This window comes from Coregonus clupeaformis, unplaced genomic scaffold, assembly GCF_020615455.1.
Source record: "Coregonus clupeaformis isolate EN_2021a unplaced genomic scaffold, ASM2061545v1 scaf0871, whole genome shotgun sequence".
NCBI lineage: Eukaryota > Metazoa > Chordata > Actinopteri > Salmoniformes > Salmonidae > Coregonus > Coregonus clupeaformis.
In genome coordinates, this window is record NW_025534325.1 from 198,785 (window position 1) to 215,261 (window position 16,477).

General features: G+C 42.7%; 1 protein-coding gene across 1 annotated transcript; it reads right to left on the reverse strand.

Moving 5' to 3' along the window:
- Positions 1-3,645: 3,645 nt before the first annotated feature.
- Positions 3,646-15,208, reverse strand: LOC123485816 (aquaporin-10-like). Its single transcript, XM_045216949.1, has 4 exons — positions 15,046-15,208; positions 14,711-14,829; positions 11,160-11,377; positions 3,646-5,595 (listed from the first exon to the last, which is right to left on the reverse strand). The coding sequence occupies exons 1-4, from the start codon at positions 15,149-15,151 to the stop codon at positions 5,433-5,435; spliced, it is 606 nt and encodes a 201-aa protein (XP_045072884.1). The 5' UTR covers positions 15,152-15,208; the 3' UTR covers positions 3,646-5,432.
- Positions 15,209-16,477: the final 1,269 nt, after the last annotated feature.

The following is a 16,477-nucleotide window of genomic DNA, read 5'->3' on the forward strand; positions in this document are numbered from 1 at the left end:
CCAATTGTGCAAGTTCTCCCACTTAAAAAGATGAGAGAGACCTGTAATTTTCATCATAGGTACACGTCAACTATGACAGACAAAATGAGAAGAAAAAATCCAGAAAATCACATTGTAGGATTTTTTATGAATTTATTTGCAAATTATGGTGGAAAATAAGTATTTGGTCAATAACAAAAGTTTCTCAATACTTTGTTATATACCCTTTGTTGGCAATGACACAGGTCAAACGTTTTCTGTAAGTCTTCACAAGGTTTTCGCACACTGTTGCTGGTATTTTGGCCCATTCCTCCATGCAGATCTCCTCTAGAGCAGTGATGTTTTGGGGCTGTCGCTGGGCAACACGGACTTTCAACTCCCTCCAAAGATTTTCTATGGGGTTGAGATCTGGAGACTGGCTAGGCCACTCCAGGACCTTGAAATGCTTCTTACGAAGCCACTCCTTCGTTGCCCGGGCGGTGTGTTTGGGATCATTGTCATGCTGAAAGACCCAGCCACGTTTCATCTTCAATGCCCTTGCTGATGGAAGGAGGTTTTCACTCAAAATCTCACGATACATGGCCCCATTCATTCTTTCCTTTACACGGATCAGTCGTCCTGGTCCCTTTGCAGAAAAACAGCCCCAAAGCATGATGTTTCCACCCCCATGCTTCACAGTAGGTATGGTGTTCTTTGGATGCAACTCAGCATTCTTTGTCCTCCAAACACGACGAGTTGAGTTTTTACCAAAAAAGTTCTATTTTGGTTTCATCTGACCATATGACATTCTCCCAATCCTCTTCTGGATCATCCAAATGCACTCTAGCAAACTTCAGACGGGCCTGGACATGTACTGGCTTAAGCAGGGGGACACGTCTCGCACTGCAGGATTTGAGTCCCTGGCGGTGTAGTGTGTTACTGATGGTAGGCTTTGTTACTTTGGTCCCAGCTCTCTGCAGGTCATTCACTAGGTCCCCCCGTGTGGTTCTGGGATTTTTGCTCACCGTTCTTGTGATCATTTTGACCCCACGGGGTGAGATCTTGCGTGGAGCCCCAGATCAAGGGAGATTATCAGTGGTCTTGTATGTCTTCCATTTCCTAATAATTGCTCACACAGTTGATTTCTTCAAACCAAGCTGCTTACCTATTGCAGATTCAGTCTTCCCAGCCTGGTGCAGGTCTACAATTTTGTTTCTGGTGTCCTTTGACAGCACTTTGGTATTGGCCATAGTGGAGTTTGGAGTGTGACTGTTTGAGGTTGTGGACAGGTGTCTTTTATACTGATAACAAGTTCAAACAGGTGCCATTAATACAGGTAACGAGTGGAGGACAGAGGAGCCTCTTAAAGAAGAAGTTACAGGTCTGTGAGAGCCAGAAATCTTGCTTGTTTGTAGGTGACCAAATACTTATTTTCCACCATAATTTGCAAATAAATTCATTAAAAATCCTACAATGTGATTTTCTGGAGAAAAAATTTCTCAATTTGTCTGTCATAGTTGACGTTTACCTATGATGAAAATTACAGGCCTCTCTCATCTTTTTAAGTGGGAGAACTTGCACAATTGGTGGCTAACTAAATACTTTTTTTCCCCACTGTATATCCAAGCAGAAGATACACTGTACCTCTCCTTCAAATGTTGACTACCAAACACAATTCAATATCACTTTTTAAAATGATTAAGCCAGTGGCTCAGATGGAACTATCCAAGCAGTAGATACATCTTTAAATGTTGATGTTTGTTTGCATTGTCATCCAAATACATTTAAACTCAGTTTTCACAATTCCTCACATTTAATCCTAGTAAAAATTCCCTGTTTTAGGTCAGTTAGGATCACCACTTTATTTTAAGATTGTGAAATGTCAGAATAATAGTAGAGAGAATGATTATTTAAGCTTTTACTTCTTTCATCACATTCCCAGTGGGTCAGAAGTTTACATACACTCAATTAGTATTTGGTAGCATTTCCTTTAAATTGTTTAACTTGGGTCAAACGTTTCGCCTTCCACAAGCTTCCCTCAATAAATTGGGTGAATTTTGGCCCAGTCCTCCTGACAGACCTGGTGTAACTGAGTCAGGTTTGTAGGCCTCCTTGCTCGCACACGCTTTTTCAGTTCTGCCCACAAATGTTCTATAGGATTGAGGTCAGGGCTTTGTGATGGCCACTCCAATACCTTGACTTTGTTGTCCTTAAGCCATTTTGCCACAACTTTGGAAGTATGCTTGTGGTCATTGTCCATTTGGAAGACCCATTTGCGACCCAGCTTTAACTTCCTGACTGATGTCTTGAGATTATGCTTCAATATATCCACATCATTTTCCTTCCTCATGATGCCATCTATTTTGTGAAGTGCACCAGTCCCTCCTGTAGCAAAGCACCCCCACAGCATGATGCTGCCACCCCCGTGCTTCACGGTTGGGATGGTGTTCTTCGGCTTGCAAGTGTCCGCCTTTTTCCTCCAAACATAATGATGGTCATTATGGCCAAACAGTTCTATTTTTGTTTCATCAGACCAGAGGACATTTCTCCAAAAAGTACGATCCATGTCAGTTGCAAACCGTACCCTGGCTTTTTTATGGCGGTTTTGGAGCAGTGGCTTCTTCCTTGCTGAGCGGCCTTTCAGGTTATGTCGATATAGGACTCGTTTTACTGTGGATATAAATACTTTTGTACCTGTTTCCTCCAGCGTCTTCACAAGGTCCTTTGCTGTTGTTCTGGGATTGATTTGCACTTTTCGCACCAAAGTACGTTCATCTCTAGGAGACTGAACACGTCTCCTTCCTGAGCGGTATGACGGCTGTGTGGTCCAATGGTGTTTTTACTTGCGTACTATTGTTTGTACAGATGAACGTGCTACCTTCAGGCGTTTGGAAATTGCTCCCAAGGATGAACCAGACTTGTGGAGTTCTACAATTTGTTTTCTGAGGTCTTGGCTGATTTCTTTTGATTTTCCCATGATGTCAAGCAAAGAGGCCCTGGGTTTGAAGGTAGGCCTTGAAATACATCCACAGGTACACCTCCAATTGACTCAAATGATGTCAATTAGCCTATCAGAAGCTTCTAAAGCCAGACATAATTTTCTGGAATTTTCCAAGCTGTTTAAAGGCACACTCAACTTAGTGTATATAAGCTTCTGACCCACTGGAATTGTGATACAGTGATCTATAAGTGAAATAATCTGTCTGTAAACAATTGTTGGAAAAATTACTTGTGTCATGCACAAAGTAGATGTCCTAACCGACTTGACAAAACTATAGTTTGTTAACAAGAAGTTTGTGGAGTGGTTGAAAAACGAGTTTTAATGATTCCAACATAAGTGTATGTAAACTTCCGACTTCAACTGTATATTTCTTACAATTATTTGATAAAATATTGAATATGACATTACATAAGCATTTCCGATTGCTGCCTTTTAAAATGTTTTATTCACTCCACACTGCGCTGGGTGACTAAGTGGTTGTACTTAGTGATCGTGACCTGTTTTCTGGCCTGTTATTTTTAGGATTGCATACGGGTAATATTGAATACCTGCCAGTTACTACCAATGCACTTATTCCAGTGCTAGTGGAACACAGTGGATAGTGATAGTTTCTCACTGAATGTGTTTTACTTCCCTTAAGCAGTAGACAATTAATGTGGATTGATTGATCAAGACAGACAATGAAAGAAATACACATAAAATATTTATTTTTGTAAAATCTACATTACAGTTGTATAAATTACAAAATTACCTTCACAAACAAATAGCTTTCGTCAAACAGCATCTGAGAAAAATAGTGTGAGTAAAAGTGCCTTTTATTTTAAGCCAAGTGAAGCAACAAAAAAACAACAGCCATAAAACATTGTACTCCTCCAAAGGTTGAATCTCAGGAGAATCAAGCTAGCATCATGAAATAGTCATGAAGTAGCAATTTTTTTAAACTAACAACGAACTACAATAAGAAACTACAGCAACTAAACCACTAAGTAACAAAGGTGTAAATTAATAGAGAAAATCATTTCTAAAGAGCTTTATTTTTCCCTACGAATTATATCTGGTTCAGTAGTAAGCCACATACAGGTTATAAAATGCTATGTGTTTCATTGGCGAGGGCTCTTCTGGGAATAGGGAACTCGTGTTCCTCTGCCGACCCATGTTCCTCTGCCCACCCATGTTCCTCCAGCCACCCATGGCTAAATAACATCACTAGGATGGAAGGACTTGGTTCAGTTGAGTGTTTTTCTCTGAGTTGAAGGGCTCTATTCTTGGAAGTTGTACTGATGTTATTCTGTTATTGTCCAGTTCACTATAGGTCATAGTGTAGTAGTTCCTCAGTGGTTGAATCCTAGTCACATCATTGGAGGAATAACTTATTGATTACGATAAACAAACAATTTTTATACATTCCCATATGGCCATTGGCCAGTGGGGTAAATTATCTCTCATTGGACTTCATACAGTATATTGTTTATTAAAACATTTCCATGCTAGGTACTGTAGATACTAGGCATCCCTACTCATGCTTCTATGAAAATGTATTCACATGACAGCCGGAACATTATATAAGAGGAAATAAAAGTCAGATAAAAATAATTTAGAAATGCATCCGTGTCACGATACAGAGTCCTGTGCTCAACGTGAGAGAGAGAGTAGGAACGGAACGGTGTGAGGCTCATTTCACACACATTAAGGCCGTTTTTTTTCTGCACTCTAAAAATAAAAGCTAGGAAAATAAGACTATGAGCATTTCAAAGCACAAATACATAGATGTGTGTTAGATATAGCACACAGGCAGTGATGAGGTTGTGTGTTGCAGCAGGCAGAGGGATTCACACAACTGTAACAAATAGATGGATGAAGTGAAGCAGAAGAGAGCATACTATTAAACTAGCTCACTGACAAAAAATAGACACACTTCCTTCCTTCCATCACAGAAACTGTTACTGGCTATTTTTTTATGTGGTTAATAACATTTATCATCGACGTGGTTAATAACATTTACCATCGCCTCTGCCTGAAAGATAGAAAATATTGAGACGGTTTTAAACTTGGCAAATTCCTCCTGCAATGAAAAATAGCCCTATACAAGAAATGCAATATAAATTCATAGAAATCACTGTACTCAGGAACTATCCTCAGAGTAGAATGGATAGTCTGAACACCTGATGTTGACGATGTCATGGGGTAGTGAACATGCCTGAGATCTCAGCTTGTGATTGTGAATTTAACATTACATACGTGTTTGTGTTTTTTATGTGTTGGCTCAATTTGCATTCTTTCAGCGGACCTGTCCATGAGAGTGCAGAGACTGAGACCTGACCTCAGGTCCCTTAGAAAGAGGAAATTACTCTAGTGCAAGCGGAGAAGATTGTGTCAAGTGTGGCCTCATTGAGGTGGATGTTTAGCCTGTTGAGGGTTAAAGGGGTAGGAAGCTGTCAAGCCTCAGAACAATGGGGGCCCCTGGCCTCTCTGTCTAACTCAGGGTGACCATCTCGTATTTGTCCTTGACGTTGTTCTCCCCCTGTTTCTCAGGCTCGGCATGGTGCAGCTCGATGAACAGGTAGTAAATGGCGGCCCCCACCACTCCTCCCACCATGGGCCCCGCTACTGGGATCCACCACCAGCAGCCTCCAGCACTGCATAGACAAGAGGAGATATATATACAGGTGTTCAGGAGATTACATGTGACTTTGTAGTGAATAAGTTCAAATAAAACGTTTAATACCAAATGCACTGAGTGTACAAAACATTACGAACACCTGCTCTTTCCTTGGCATAGACTAACCAGGTGAATCCAGGTGAAAGCTATGATCCCTTATAATGTCTCTTGTTAAATCCACTTCAATCAGTGTAGATAAAGAGGAAGAGACAGGTTAAAGGATGATTTTTAAGCCTTGAGAGAACATGGTTTGTGTATATGTGCCATTCAGAGGGTGAATGGGCAAGACAAAAAGTGTCTTTGAAGGGGGTATGGTAGTAGGTGCCAGGCACACCGGTTTGAGTGTGTCAAGAACTGCAACGCTGCTGGGGGTTTTTTCACGCTCAACAGGTTCCTGTGTGTATCAAGAAGGGTCCACCACCCAAAGGACATACAACCAAGTTGATACAACTTTGGGAAGCAATGGAGTCAACACGGGAAAGCATCCCTGTGGAACACTTTCGACACCTTGTAGAGTCCATGCCCCGACGAATTGAGGCTGGTCTGAGGGCAAAAGGGGATGCAACTGTTTTGTACACTCAGTGTATATCTACTGTGTAAATAGTGGCCACCCTCATTAAAGGGGCAGTGCAGTCAAAAACATGATTTTTCAGTTATTTTAATGATATCGCCACACTATGAGGTAGAAATAACACTGAAATTGTGAAAATTATGATAATGCCCTTTAACAGTAAGAACTTATTGAAAAAATGCCTGGAGTTTCAGCCTGTTCAGGTGGGATGGAGTTTTTGGCCGACAGCATGAAATTATTATCTGATCTGATTATTCTGACCAATGACCAGTCGTCTTTTATGTATCCTCCTAATTTGAAGGGGTAAGTAGGGACGATCCTATCCGCCAATCAAGAATGTGTATGAAAATATGTTTAAATTTGTATCAACACGCCCACACAATCAGACAGCATTTTGATAGCAAAAGGAGGCTCAGGGAAATAAATTATACAAATATATTTGCCGTTATTTTCATGAAATAAACACACACAGTGACTTACTAGACATACAGTGATGATTTAAAAATTAAATGAAAAAGAATGTATGAGTCTTTAAAGCGACCCAGGAACCTGCCCTGGTCTGGGGTATGCTACTGTACATTGCACAGGAGGTTGGTGGCACCTTAATTGGGGAGGATGGGCTTGTACTAATGGCTCAGTGGAATGGTATCAAACACATGGTTTCCATGTGTTTGATGCCATTCCATTGGTTCCGTTCCAGCCTTTATTATGAGCCATCCTCCCCTCAGCAGCCTCCACTGGTACATTGGGAGCAGATTCCACTACTACCTTTTGTTTATTTACACAGTAAGACTCCCTGGATAGGCTCTCTCTAATCTCCACCTCTCACTACTCCTCTACTCTCTCTCTTAATCTGCCTGCTAGTCTATTGATCCGAATATACATACAGTGGCTTGCGAAAGTATTCACCCCACCTTGGCATTTTTCCTATTTTGTTGCCTTACAACCTGGAATTACATTTTGGGGATTTTTGGGGGGTTTGTATCATTTGATTTACACAACATGCATACCACTTTGAAGATGCTAAATATTTTTTATTGTGAAACAAACAGAAAACTTGAGCATGCAGAACTATTAACCCCCCCAAAGTCAATACTTTTGTCCACCTTTTGCAGCAATTACAACTGCAAGTCTATTGAGGTATGTCTCTATAAGTTTAGCACATCTAGCCACTGGGATTTTTGCCCATTCTTCAAGGCAAAACTGCTCCAGTTCCCTCAAGTTGGATGGGTTCCGCTGGTGTACAGCAATCTTTAAGTCATACCACAGATTCTCAATTGAACTGAGGTCTGGGCTTTGACTAGGCCATTCCAAGACATTTAAATGTTTCCCCTTAAACCACTCAAGTGTTGCTTTAGCAGTATGCTTAGGGTCATTGTCCTGCTGGAAGGTGAACCTCCATCCCAGTCTAAAATCTCTGGAAGAATGAAACAGGTTTCCCTCAAGAATTTCCCTTTATTTAGCGCCATCTATCATTCCTTCAATTCTGACCAGTTTCCCAGTCCCTGCCGATGAAAAACATCCCCACAGCATGATGCTGCCACCACCATGCTTCATTGTGGGGATGGTGTTCTCGGGGTGATGAGAGGTGTTGGGTTTGCGCCATACATAGCGTTTTCTTTGATGGCCAAAAAGCTCAATTTTATTCTCATCTGACCAGAGTACCTTCTTCCATATGTTTGGGGAGTCTCCCACATGCCTTTTGGCGAACACCAAACGTGTTTGCTTATTTTTTTCTTTAAGCAATGGCTTTTTTCTGGCCACTCTTCCGTAAAGCCCAGCTCTGTGGAGTGGTCCTATGGACAGATACTCCAATCTCCGCTGTGGAGCTTTGCAGCTCCTTCAGGGTTATCTTTGGTCTCTTTGTTGCCTCTCTGATTAATGCCCTCCTTGCCTGGTCCATGAGTTTTGGTGGGCGGCCCTCTCTTGGCAGGTTTGTTGTGGTGCCATATTCTTTCAATTTTTTTATTATGGATTTAAGGGTGCTCCGTGGGATGTTCAAAGTTTCTGATATTTTTTTATAACCCAACCCTGATCTGTACTTTTCCACAACTTTGTCCCTGATCTGTTTGGAGAGCTCCTTGGTCTTCATGGTGCCGCTTGCTTGGTGGTGTCCCTTTCTTAGTGGTGTTGCAGACTCTGGGGCCTTTTAGAACAGGTGTATATATAGTGAGATCATGTGACAGATCATGTGACTCTTAGATTGCACACAGGTGGACTTTATTTAACTAATTATGTGACTTCTGAAGGTAATTGGTTGCACCAGATCTTATTTAGGGGCTTCATAGCTAAGGGGGTGAATACATGTGCACGCACCACTTTTCCGTTATTAATTTTTTAGAATTTTCTGAAACAAGTAATTTTTTTCATTTCACTTCACCAATTTGGACTATTTTGTGTATGTCCATTACATGAAATCCAAATAAAAATCCATTTAAATTACAGGTTGTAATGCAACAAAATAGGAAAAACGCCAAGGGGGATGAATAATTTTGCAAGGCACTGTAAAGTTGATCTGTTCCCACTCCCCACCAATCTGTTTCTATAAACGCCTAATTCTAATTGTGCTTTACAGATTTGCCAGTTATCTTAATAGCAGGTAATGGTAAAAACCTAACAATTTCCAATGACCCCCCAGATCACCCCTCAAACTCCCACCTAAACAGCTCTCTGATACTGGAGCCTACTACTTAGTACATGTCCTGATTCTGTCCTGAACTGAGCACCTGATCACCTCAGGGCAACTCCCTGATAGAGATTAGCCTCCCTCTGCTAGTACTGACTGGTTGGATACTGTGGGCTAAAGGGACTGAATTACCAGCACTGACGTGACAAGGCCCAAATAGGAAAATAGACAGTGTCTGAGCAGGCTGTGTTTAGCTGTTAAACTACCAGGGGGTGGATGCAGACTACAGGGCTGGTGGATTAGGGTGTGTAATCTATGGGCAGAGCCAGGGTGACTAACCATATCCCATGATCAGGCCTGATGACGGACAGACACACTGGGTCACACGATGACGTCTAATGGACATGGCACACTGCCAGCTCTTCCTACTGTACCTACTGACGTCAAAGAACTGTGCCACTGTACCTGGTCCTATTGCTTTCAGTTTCCCTACAGAGATTCAGTGGATGCAATGTATGCTGGATGGAATGTACGCTTTAATATCCTACTATCATCCTTATACATCTCTATCTTAACATTGTGATTACAGCTGTGCGTGCTGCTAAAACGGCTGAGATTTAAGGGATGTATTTAAACCCATATTTCAAACGGGCAGATTACGTCTAATTTTACAGTATGATGTAAATCTCAGGGCCGCAGGTTTATGTGCGCATTAGAGAGAACTAATCTTAAATGTATACATATATGGATAATCTCATACAGACGTAGGATCTTCATTTGAGCCAGTTTGCTACAGCAGGAAAGGAATCCTGCAGCAACAGGAAATTTGAATTATTATGTGGATTATAATTAATGGACATTTTTGTAAGGGTTGATACATTTTTCGGAAGGGAAAATCAAGTCTTTAATCTCAATGTGGAAATTACAAACTTTAGAAACCATTTAAAACTTCAAATACACTATACGTTTTAAATGTCCTGCATTGCAGGAGAGTTCTCCTACAACAGGGTGATCAAATTAAGATCCTACATCTGTATGCGAAACATCTGGTGAGATGTAGTGTGAACATGGTATAAAGTAGAGGGTCAAATACGGTATGTCAATGTTTCCCACCCCAGTAAGGGACCCCCAGCCATTGCACACAATTGTTCTATTCCAGCACCAGCAATCCTGATTCAGCTTGTGATTTAACCAACCAGCCCTTTCCGTTGAATCAGGTGTTCTGTGCTAGTGCTGGAGTAGAACAAATATGTGCAACGGCGGGGTCCCCAAGGAGCAGGTTGGGAAACTGTGGTCTGTGGCCATTAGATCAGACAGCGCCCTCTACTGAAGAGAAGTCTATAGTGCACTGGCAGAGAGGTCCCTCATATCCCTCTTTTTTTTTCACTGATGTTGCACGTTTATCTTATATAACTCTTCTTTAGCCCATCTCTCATTGTTAAATAACTGCTTGTGAATTGCTTCACCCAGCTTTCTCTGGGGACTATGGAAGTTTGCATTTCAAAGTACAGACATTGTAGCCGATGACCGCTTTGCTTATCTAGTGTAAATAAATACCCAAAGTAACAGGGACAGCTTTGAAGAGTGATGGCAGAGAGAGGGAGTCTGCCTCTGACAGTAGAACACACAATGGTGCCATTTTCTGTTATATGAAGCATGGAATATTTATGTGCAGAGAAAGAACCTTACTCTGCCCTCTCACATCTCCAAGCCTTTTCCAAAATGCAGGAGATACAAGAGGTTGCTGAAATATTGATTGAGATTGTCAGAAGAGCAGAGATAGCGATAGAGCCACATATTCCTGCTCTTCCTGAAGGAGAGAAGGAGGCCAGGCCACTGGTATTCACTCCCCTGTTTCTCACACTGCGTGCCTAACTCCCAGCCACTGCTAGGGAGGAGGACTGAAAAGCAGCATAATGTGCCTGCAGCTCCGCTTGGCACGCTCAGATCAGAGAGGGGCTTTCCCGTCACACACACATACTCTGTTTCTGAATCTTTCAATGTTCTACTGTAAATTGAGCACGGGCTGTTTGATTTTTTAGGAGAAGAAAGCAAATTGGCCATTTCAAAAGGTTTAAGGGCCTCCTGTAGCTCAGTTGGCAGAGCATGGCGCTTGCAACGCCAGGGTTGTGGGTTCGTTTCCCACGGGGGGCCAGTATGAAAAATTTATGCACTCACTTAACTGTAAGTTGCTCTGGATAAGAGCGTCTGCTAAATGACTAAAATCTAAAAATCTAAAAGGCATCTAAAAATGTTTGTGAAATGCTACTGTACTTATGGAGGCCATCCAGCTCTCATTTGTGGGACTTCTCTTCTCTCTAGTATAAGCGGTGTTGGACATTACCTGAACACCTCCATGCCCCATCCAGCCACAGCAGTGAAGAGCCTTGGGCCCAGGTCTCTGGCAGGGTTGATGGGATAGCCACAGTTGAGTCCCATGGACACTCCAATGGCCATGATGATCAGGCCAATGCACAGTGGCTCCATCCCTTTAGGAGCTCCAATGTTCTTCCCATCAATAATGGCCAGAATGCACAGGATCAAGGCAGCTGTTCCTATAACCTGGAGAGAAGGCATCAGCCATGATTTCGAGATAGCAATGATCAAAACAGATAATTGACAGACATACATAATTTGAGCCAGTTTGCTACAGCAGGAAAATAATCCTGCAGCATCAGGAAATGTGAATTATGATGTAGAAATTACAAAATGACATATTGGTTTCCTCAACCTGTAAGCAGTCTATGGACAAGGTATGACAGCAGTCCATGCTTTGGTATACATTCCCTGGCAGTGGCTGGCATTGTTTCCAAATGCTAACAGCCTTTTTAAACATTGAATACCCTGCAAGTTTGCATTTCCTGCTGAGCAGAAAAATTTGCAGCAACAAAAGAGTGATCAAATGAAGATCCTACATAGGTATTCAGTACATTCATCATCGCTACAAAAAGAACAATCTGTAGCTACTGGTCATGTTGTTACTGGGATGCTTCCACCAAGATAGAAAAGACAGCCTCTCATAATAGCATAAGTGGTATTCCTTGTAGCTTTTTATGTCATGGTAGATGACAATAGGAGTTGGATAGCAGACAGTGACAGGGGGAGGATGGCTTGTTGTTATGGTCTGGGTTTTATAATGACTGTCTGTGGCCAGCCTGACTAATTTGATGTGATGACCTGTGGCCTCTATTCTTTTTCCTAAGCCTATAATGGGGCTTCCCCTTTCCCCTGGATGAAGGATAGATGAGGCAGCTTTGAAGTCTTTTGAATAGTATCCATATGGCTAGATATTAGGAGCAAACCTTATCTTGAGCTAAGAATACTCCCAACTCAATAATTGCATGAATTCCTGTTCATAGAGGGAAAAACGACTGCTTGAATGTTTGCTTCTATTAACCAGTTAATGATTGTTTTCTGATTATACTTTGACCCCCTACCACACACACACACCCAACCACACACCCACACATGCACGTGCACACACACACACACACACACACACACACACATACACACACATACACACCCACAAACACACCAGGGTTGGGCTGAATTCGAATTGAAGGCAGTCAATTTAGGAAGTAAACTACAATTACAATTAAATAATTGAAAAAAGGGCATTTATTTTCAAAGACTTCTCAATAAACTGAAAAGTAAAGCTATTTATATCAAACATTTTTACATTTCTTAATTTAAATTAAGCTTTACTTTTCAGTTTATTGAGAAGTCTTTGAAAATAAATGCCCTTTTTTCAATTATTGAATTGTAATTGTAGTTTACTTCCTAAATTGACTGCCTCCAAACTTGCATGTGCACACTCAGCTCTTGGGTATTCAGCACAGATGGTTGTTTTTGCTCAGACAGTATTGCTCACAGTATATGCATGAGAGCACCAGCTATTCCGGACGACTGTGTGATCACGCTCTCCATTGACAATTTGAGTAAGACCTTTAAACACGTTAACATTCACAAGGATTACCAGGACGCTTACTCAGTGCATGCGCTGACCAGCAGGCAAGTGTCTTCATTGACATTTTCAACCTCTCCCTGACCCAGTCTGTAATACCTACATGTTTCAAGCAGCCCACCATAGTCCCTGTGTCCAAGAACGCCAAGGTAACCTGTCTAAATGACTACCGCCCCATAGCACATCTGTAGCCATGAAATGCTTTGAAAGGCTGGTCATGGCTCACATCAACATCCCAGATACCCTGGACTCACTCCAATTCGCATACCGCCCCAACAGATCCACAATCTCTATTGCACTCCACACTGCCCTCTCCCACCTGGACAAGAGGAACATCTATGTGAGAAAGCTGTTCAATGACTACAGCTCAGCGTTCAACACCATAGTGCGCTCAAGCTCATTTACATTTTACATTTTAGTCATTTAGCAGACGCTCTTATCCAGAGCGACTTACAGTTAGTGAGTGCATACATTTTCATACTGGCCCCCCATGGGAAACGAACCCACAACCCTGGTGTTGCAAGCGCCATGCTGTACCAACTGAGCTACAGGGGACTAAGCTCATCACTAAGCTAAGGACCCTGGGACTGAACACCTCCCTCTGCAACTGGATCCTAGACTTCCAGACGGCCTCCCCCAGGTGGTGAGGGTAGGCAACAACACATCTGCCATGCTGACCCTCAACACGGGGGTCAGAGACCTGGCAATGTGGTGCCAGGACAACAACCTCTCTCTCAACGTCAGCAAGACTAAGGAGCTGATCATGGACTACAGGAAACAGAAGGCTGAGCATGCTCCTATTCACATCGATGGGGCTGTAGTGGAGTGGGTCGAGACCTTCAAGTTCATCGGTGTCCACATCACTAAGGATCTATCATGGTCCACACACACCGTCACAGTCGTGAAGAGGGCACGACAACACCTCTTCCCCTTCAGGAGGCTGAAAAGATTTGGCATGGGCCCTCAGATCCTCCAAAAGTTATACAGCTGCACCACTGAGAGCATCTTGACTGGCTGCATCACCGCTTGGTATGGCAACTGCTTGGCACCCGACCGCAAGGCTCTACAGAGGGTAGTGCATACGGCCCAGTACATCACTAGGGCCGAGCTCCCTGCCATCCAGGATCTCTATACCAGGTGGTGCCAGAAGAAGGCCCTGAAAAATGTCAAAGCCTCCAGCCAACCAAGTCATAGACTGCTCTCTCTGCTACAGCATGGCAAGCGATACCGATTCACCAAGTCTGGAACCAACAGGATCCTGAACAGTTTCTACCCCCAAGCCATAAGACTGCTAAATAGTTAGTTAAACAGTTAACCAAATAGCTACCAAGACAATCTGCATTGACCCTTTTTGCACTAACATTTTTGACTCATGACATATGCTGCTGCTACTGTTTATTATATATCCTGTTGCCTAGTCACTTTATTTTTATGTACATATCTACCTCAATTACCTCATACCCTGCACATCGACTCGGTACTGGTACCCTGTGTATATAGCCAAGTTATCTTTACTCATTGTGTATTTATTATTACTTTTATTATGTGTTATTACTTTTCTATTATTTCTCTATTTTCTTTCTCTCTGCATTGTTGGGAAGGGACCGTAAGTAAGCATTTCACTGTTCGTCTACACCTGTCTTTTACAAAGCATGTGATAGCTAACATTTTATTTTATTTTATTTGACACATACTACAGCCTACACACATGTTCACCATGTACACTTAGTTACTTACATGCACGACTGATCTAAATGTACGCTCACGTGCACATTCACTTATATACATACTATTACACATGTACTGGCATGTTCTAGCTCAGGGCCTTCAACCTTAAATCAGGGTGTGTGCCTGTGCGGCTCATATCATTCAGTAACAAAGACAGTATTAGGATATGGTTAGATATCCATTGATGGTGCATCTCTCACCTGGTCTACGAATCCTCCAAGGACTGAGATGTGCTTGGCAGGGTAGGATGCCCATATATTAGCTGTGGCATTGACGCCAGTAACTTGCATAACTCCTCCTGTGTGTTCCATTAAGGCATCTATGGAAAAGAGAATAATTGAGTTTTCCCAATAATGTTAGTGTTAATAATAACCAATAATGTTCCCACTCCAATAATGATCAATACCTTTTTCAAATATCACCCTGGCTAAATGCTATGAAAATGTGTTCCATTTAGAATCTCTGCATTAATGTGTATGATCATAATGAGGATGAGGATGATGATGGTGATGGACATGATGACAGTCACACCTACCATAATACAACCCATAGACAGCACAAGAACCAGCGAAGGCACCCAGGAACTGTGCTGCCACGTAGACAGGGAACTTCTTTATAGGCAGTTTGCCCAGGACCACCATGGCCAGAGAGACTGCTGGGTTCACATGAGCCCCTGGAACAAAGGTAAAAACTGGATTTCAAAACAAGGTTCAAGCTTATGTAGAAAGTCTGAGACACATTCATTTGTAACCACTATCCTTATCTAAAGGCTTGTTGACAGTGGATTCAGTCATAGACACAATTACGGCACAACCCTAGGCGGGGCCCAAGGCGGGGACTGAAGCTCTGGGTGACATCAGCGGGGCAACCCTGCTGGGGGTATCAGAGCGCCCCAAACACTAATCCCCAGCCCTGTTCACTAACTGTGGCCACAACAACCGGCTGAACCATCCGATCGGAATTGGGTCTGACATAATCTGCCTGAATCTGCTTAAGGCTCGTGCAAACTGCATGTCGTTGGAACGACCCGGCCATGACACACCTCCACTACCACGGGTGCTGGTTTACTCTGCCTGTCAATTAGCATCGCCGACATAGGAGTGAAAAGGAGCGTGGGGAAACAGAAGTATGTTGTGTTCTACTTGGAGAGGCTAGCCTGGCTGGGAAGGCTGGAAAGCAGAGTGCCCCTCCCCACCCCACTAGAGACCCATGCCCCAGTAAAGCTCATTAGTCCAATACCTGTGATCATCATCAGAGATGTCACCTAACAGCAGGAAGGCTTCCCATCCACACATGGGCCCCAGGGTTGAATGGCCCAATCATGCAGTAAAGGTTCCTATACTGTAGCCTACTACACACTCCAACAAGAATAGCACACATACTACTGCTCTAATGAAGCTATATACCCGTCTCAGGATCTAGATCCCCTGTGTCAGAGTGATCAGCTAGTCTGTAATGAATCAAAGAGGGTTGGAGACGAGAGACTTGTTCTACAGTTCCATTCTACCTCAATAAATGTTCACTCAAGGAATCTCCTCAATTAATGATTAATCCACATTCATCCAAACATGGCATAAATGTTGGTTTCCCAACACTATGGTCTGATGTGCTGTAGCTGTGAACCAGGCATTGCGGATGAGGGTTTGTCCTGAGGTGAGTTTTAGAGATACAGTACAAAGACGAAGCTCACACTCTGCCAACACTGGATTTTCACAATGAGTATGGCTCACATAGCACTCATATTAGCGCCTATGCTACAGTGTTCATATTATCCCGGGGTGGGCATTAAAAGCTCTAATCACGTCGTTGCTCTTTTATGTCCCAATTGTGATGGAAATTACCACGGCAATTTAAAATTACAACTCATCGTCCCCATTACGTAAAGCCTCGCTGAGACATAATGAAACCCTTGATTGCTGATTAAAAAGCGCTCTCCACCTTGCTCAGCGAGCCCACGTAAGGCAGTG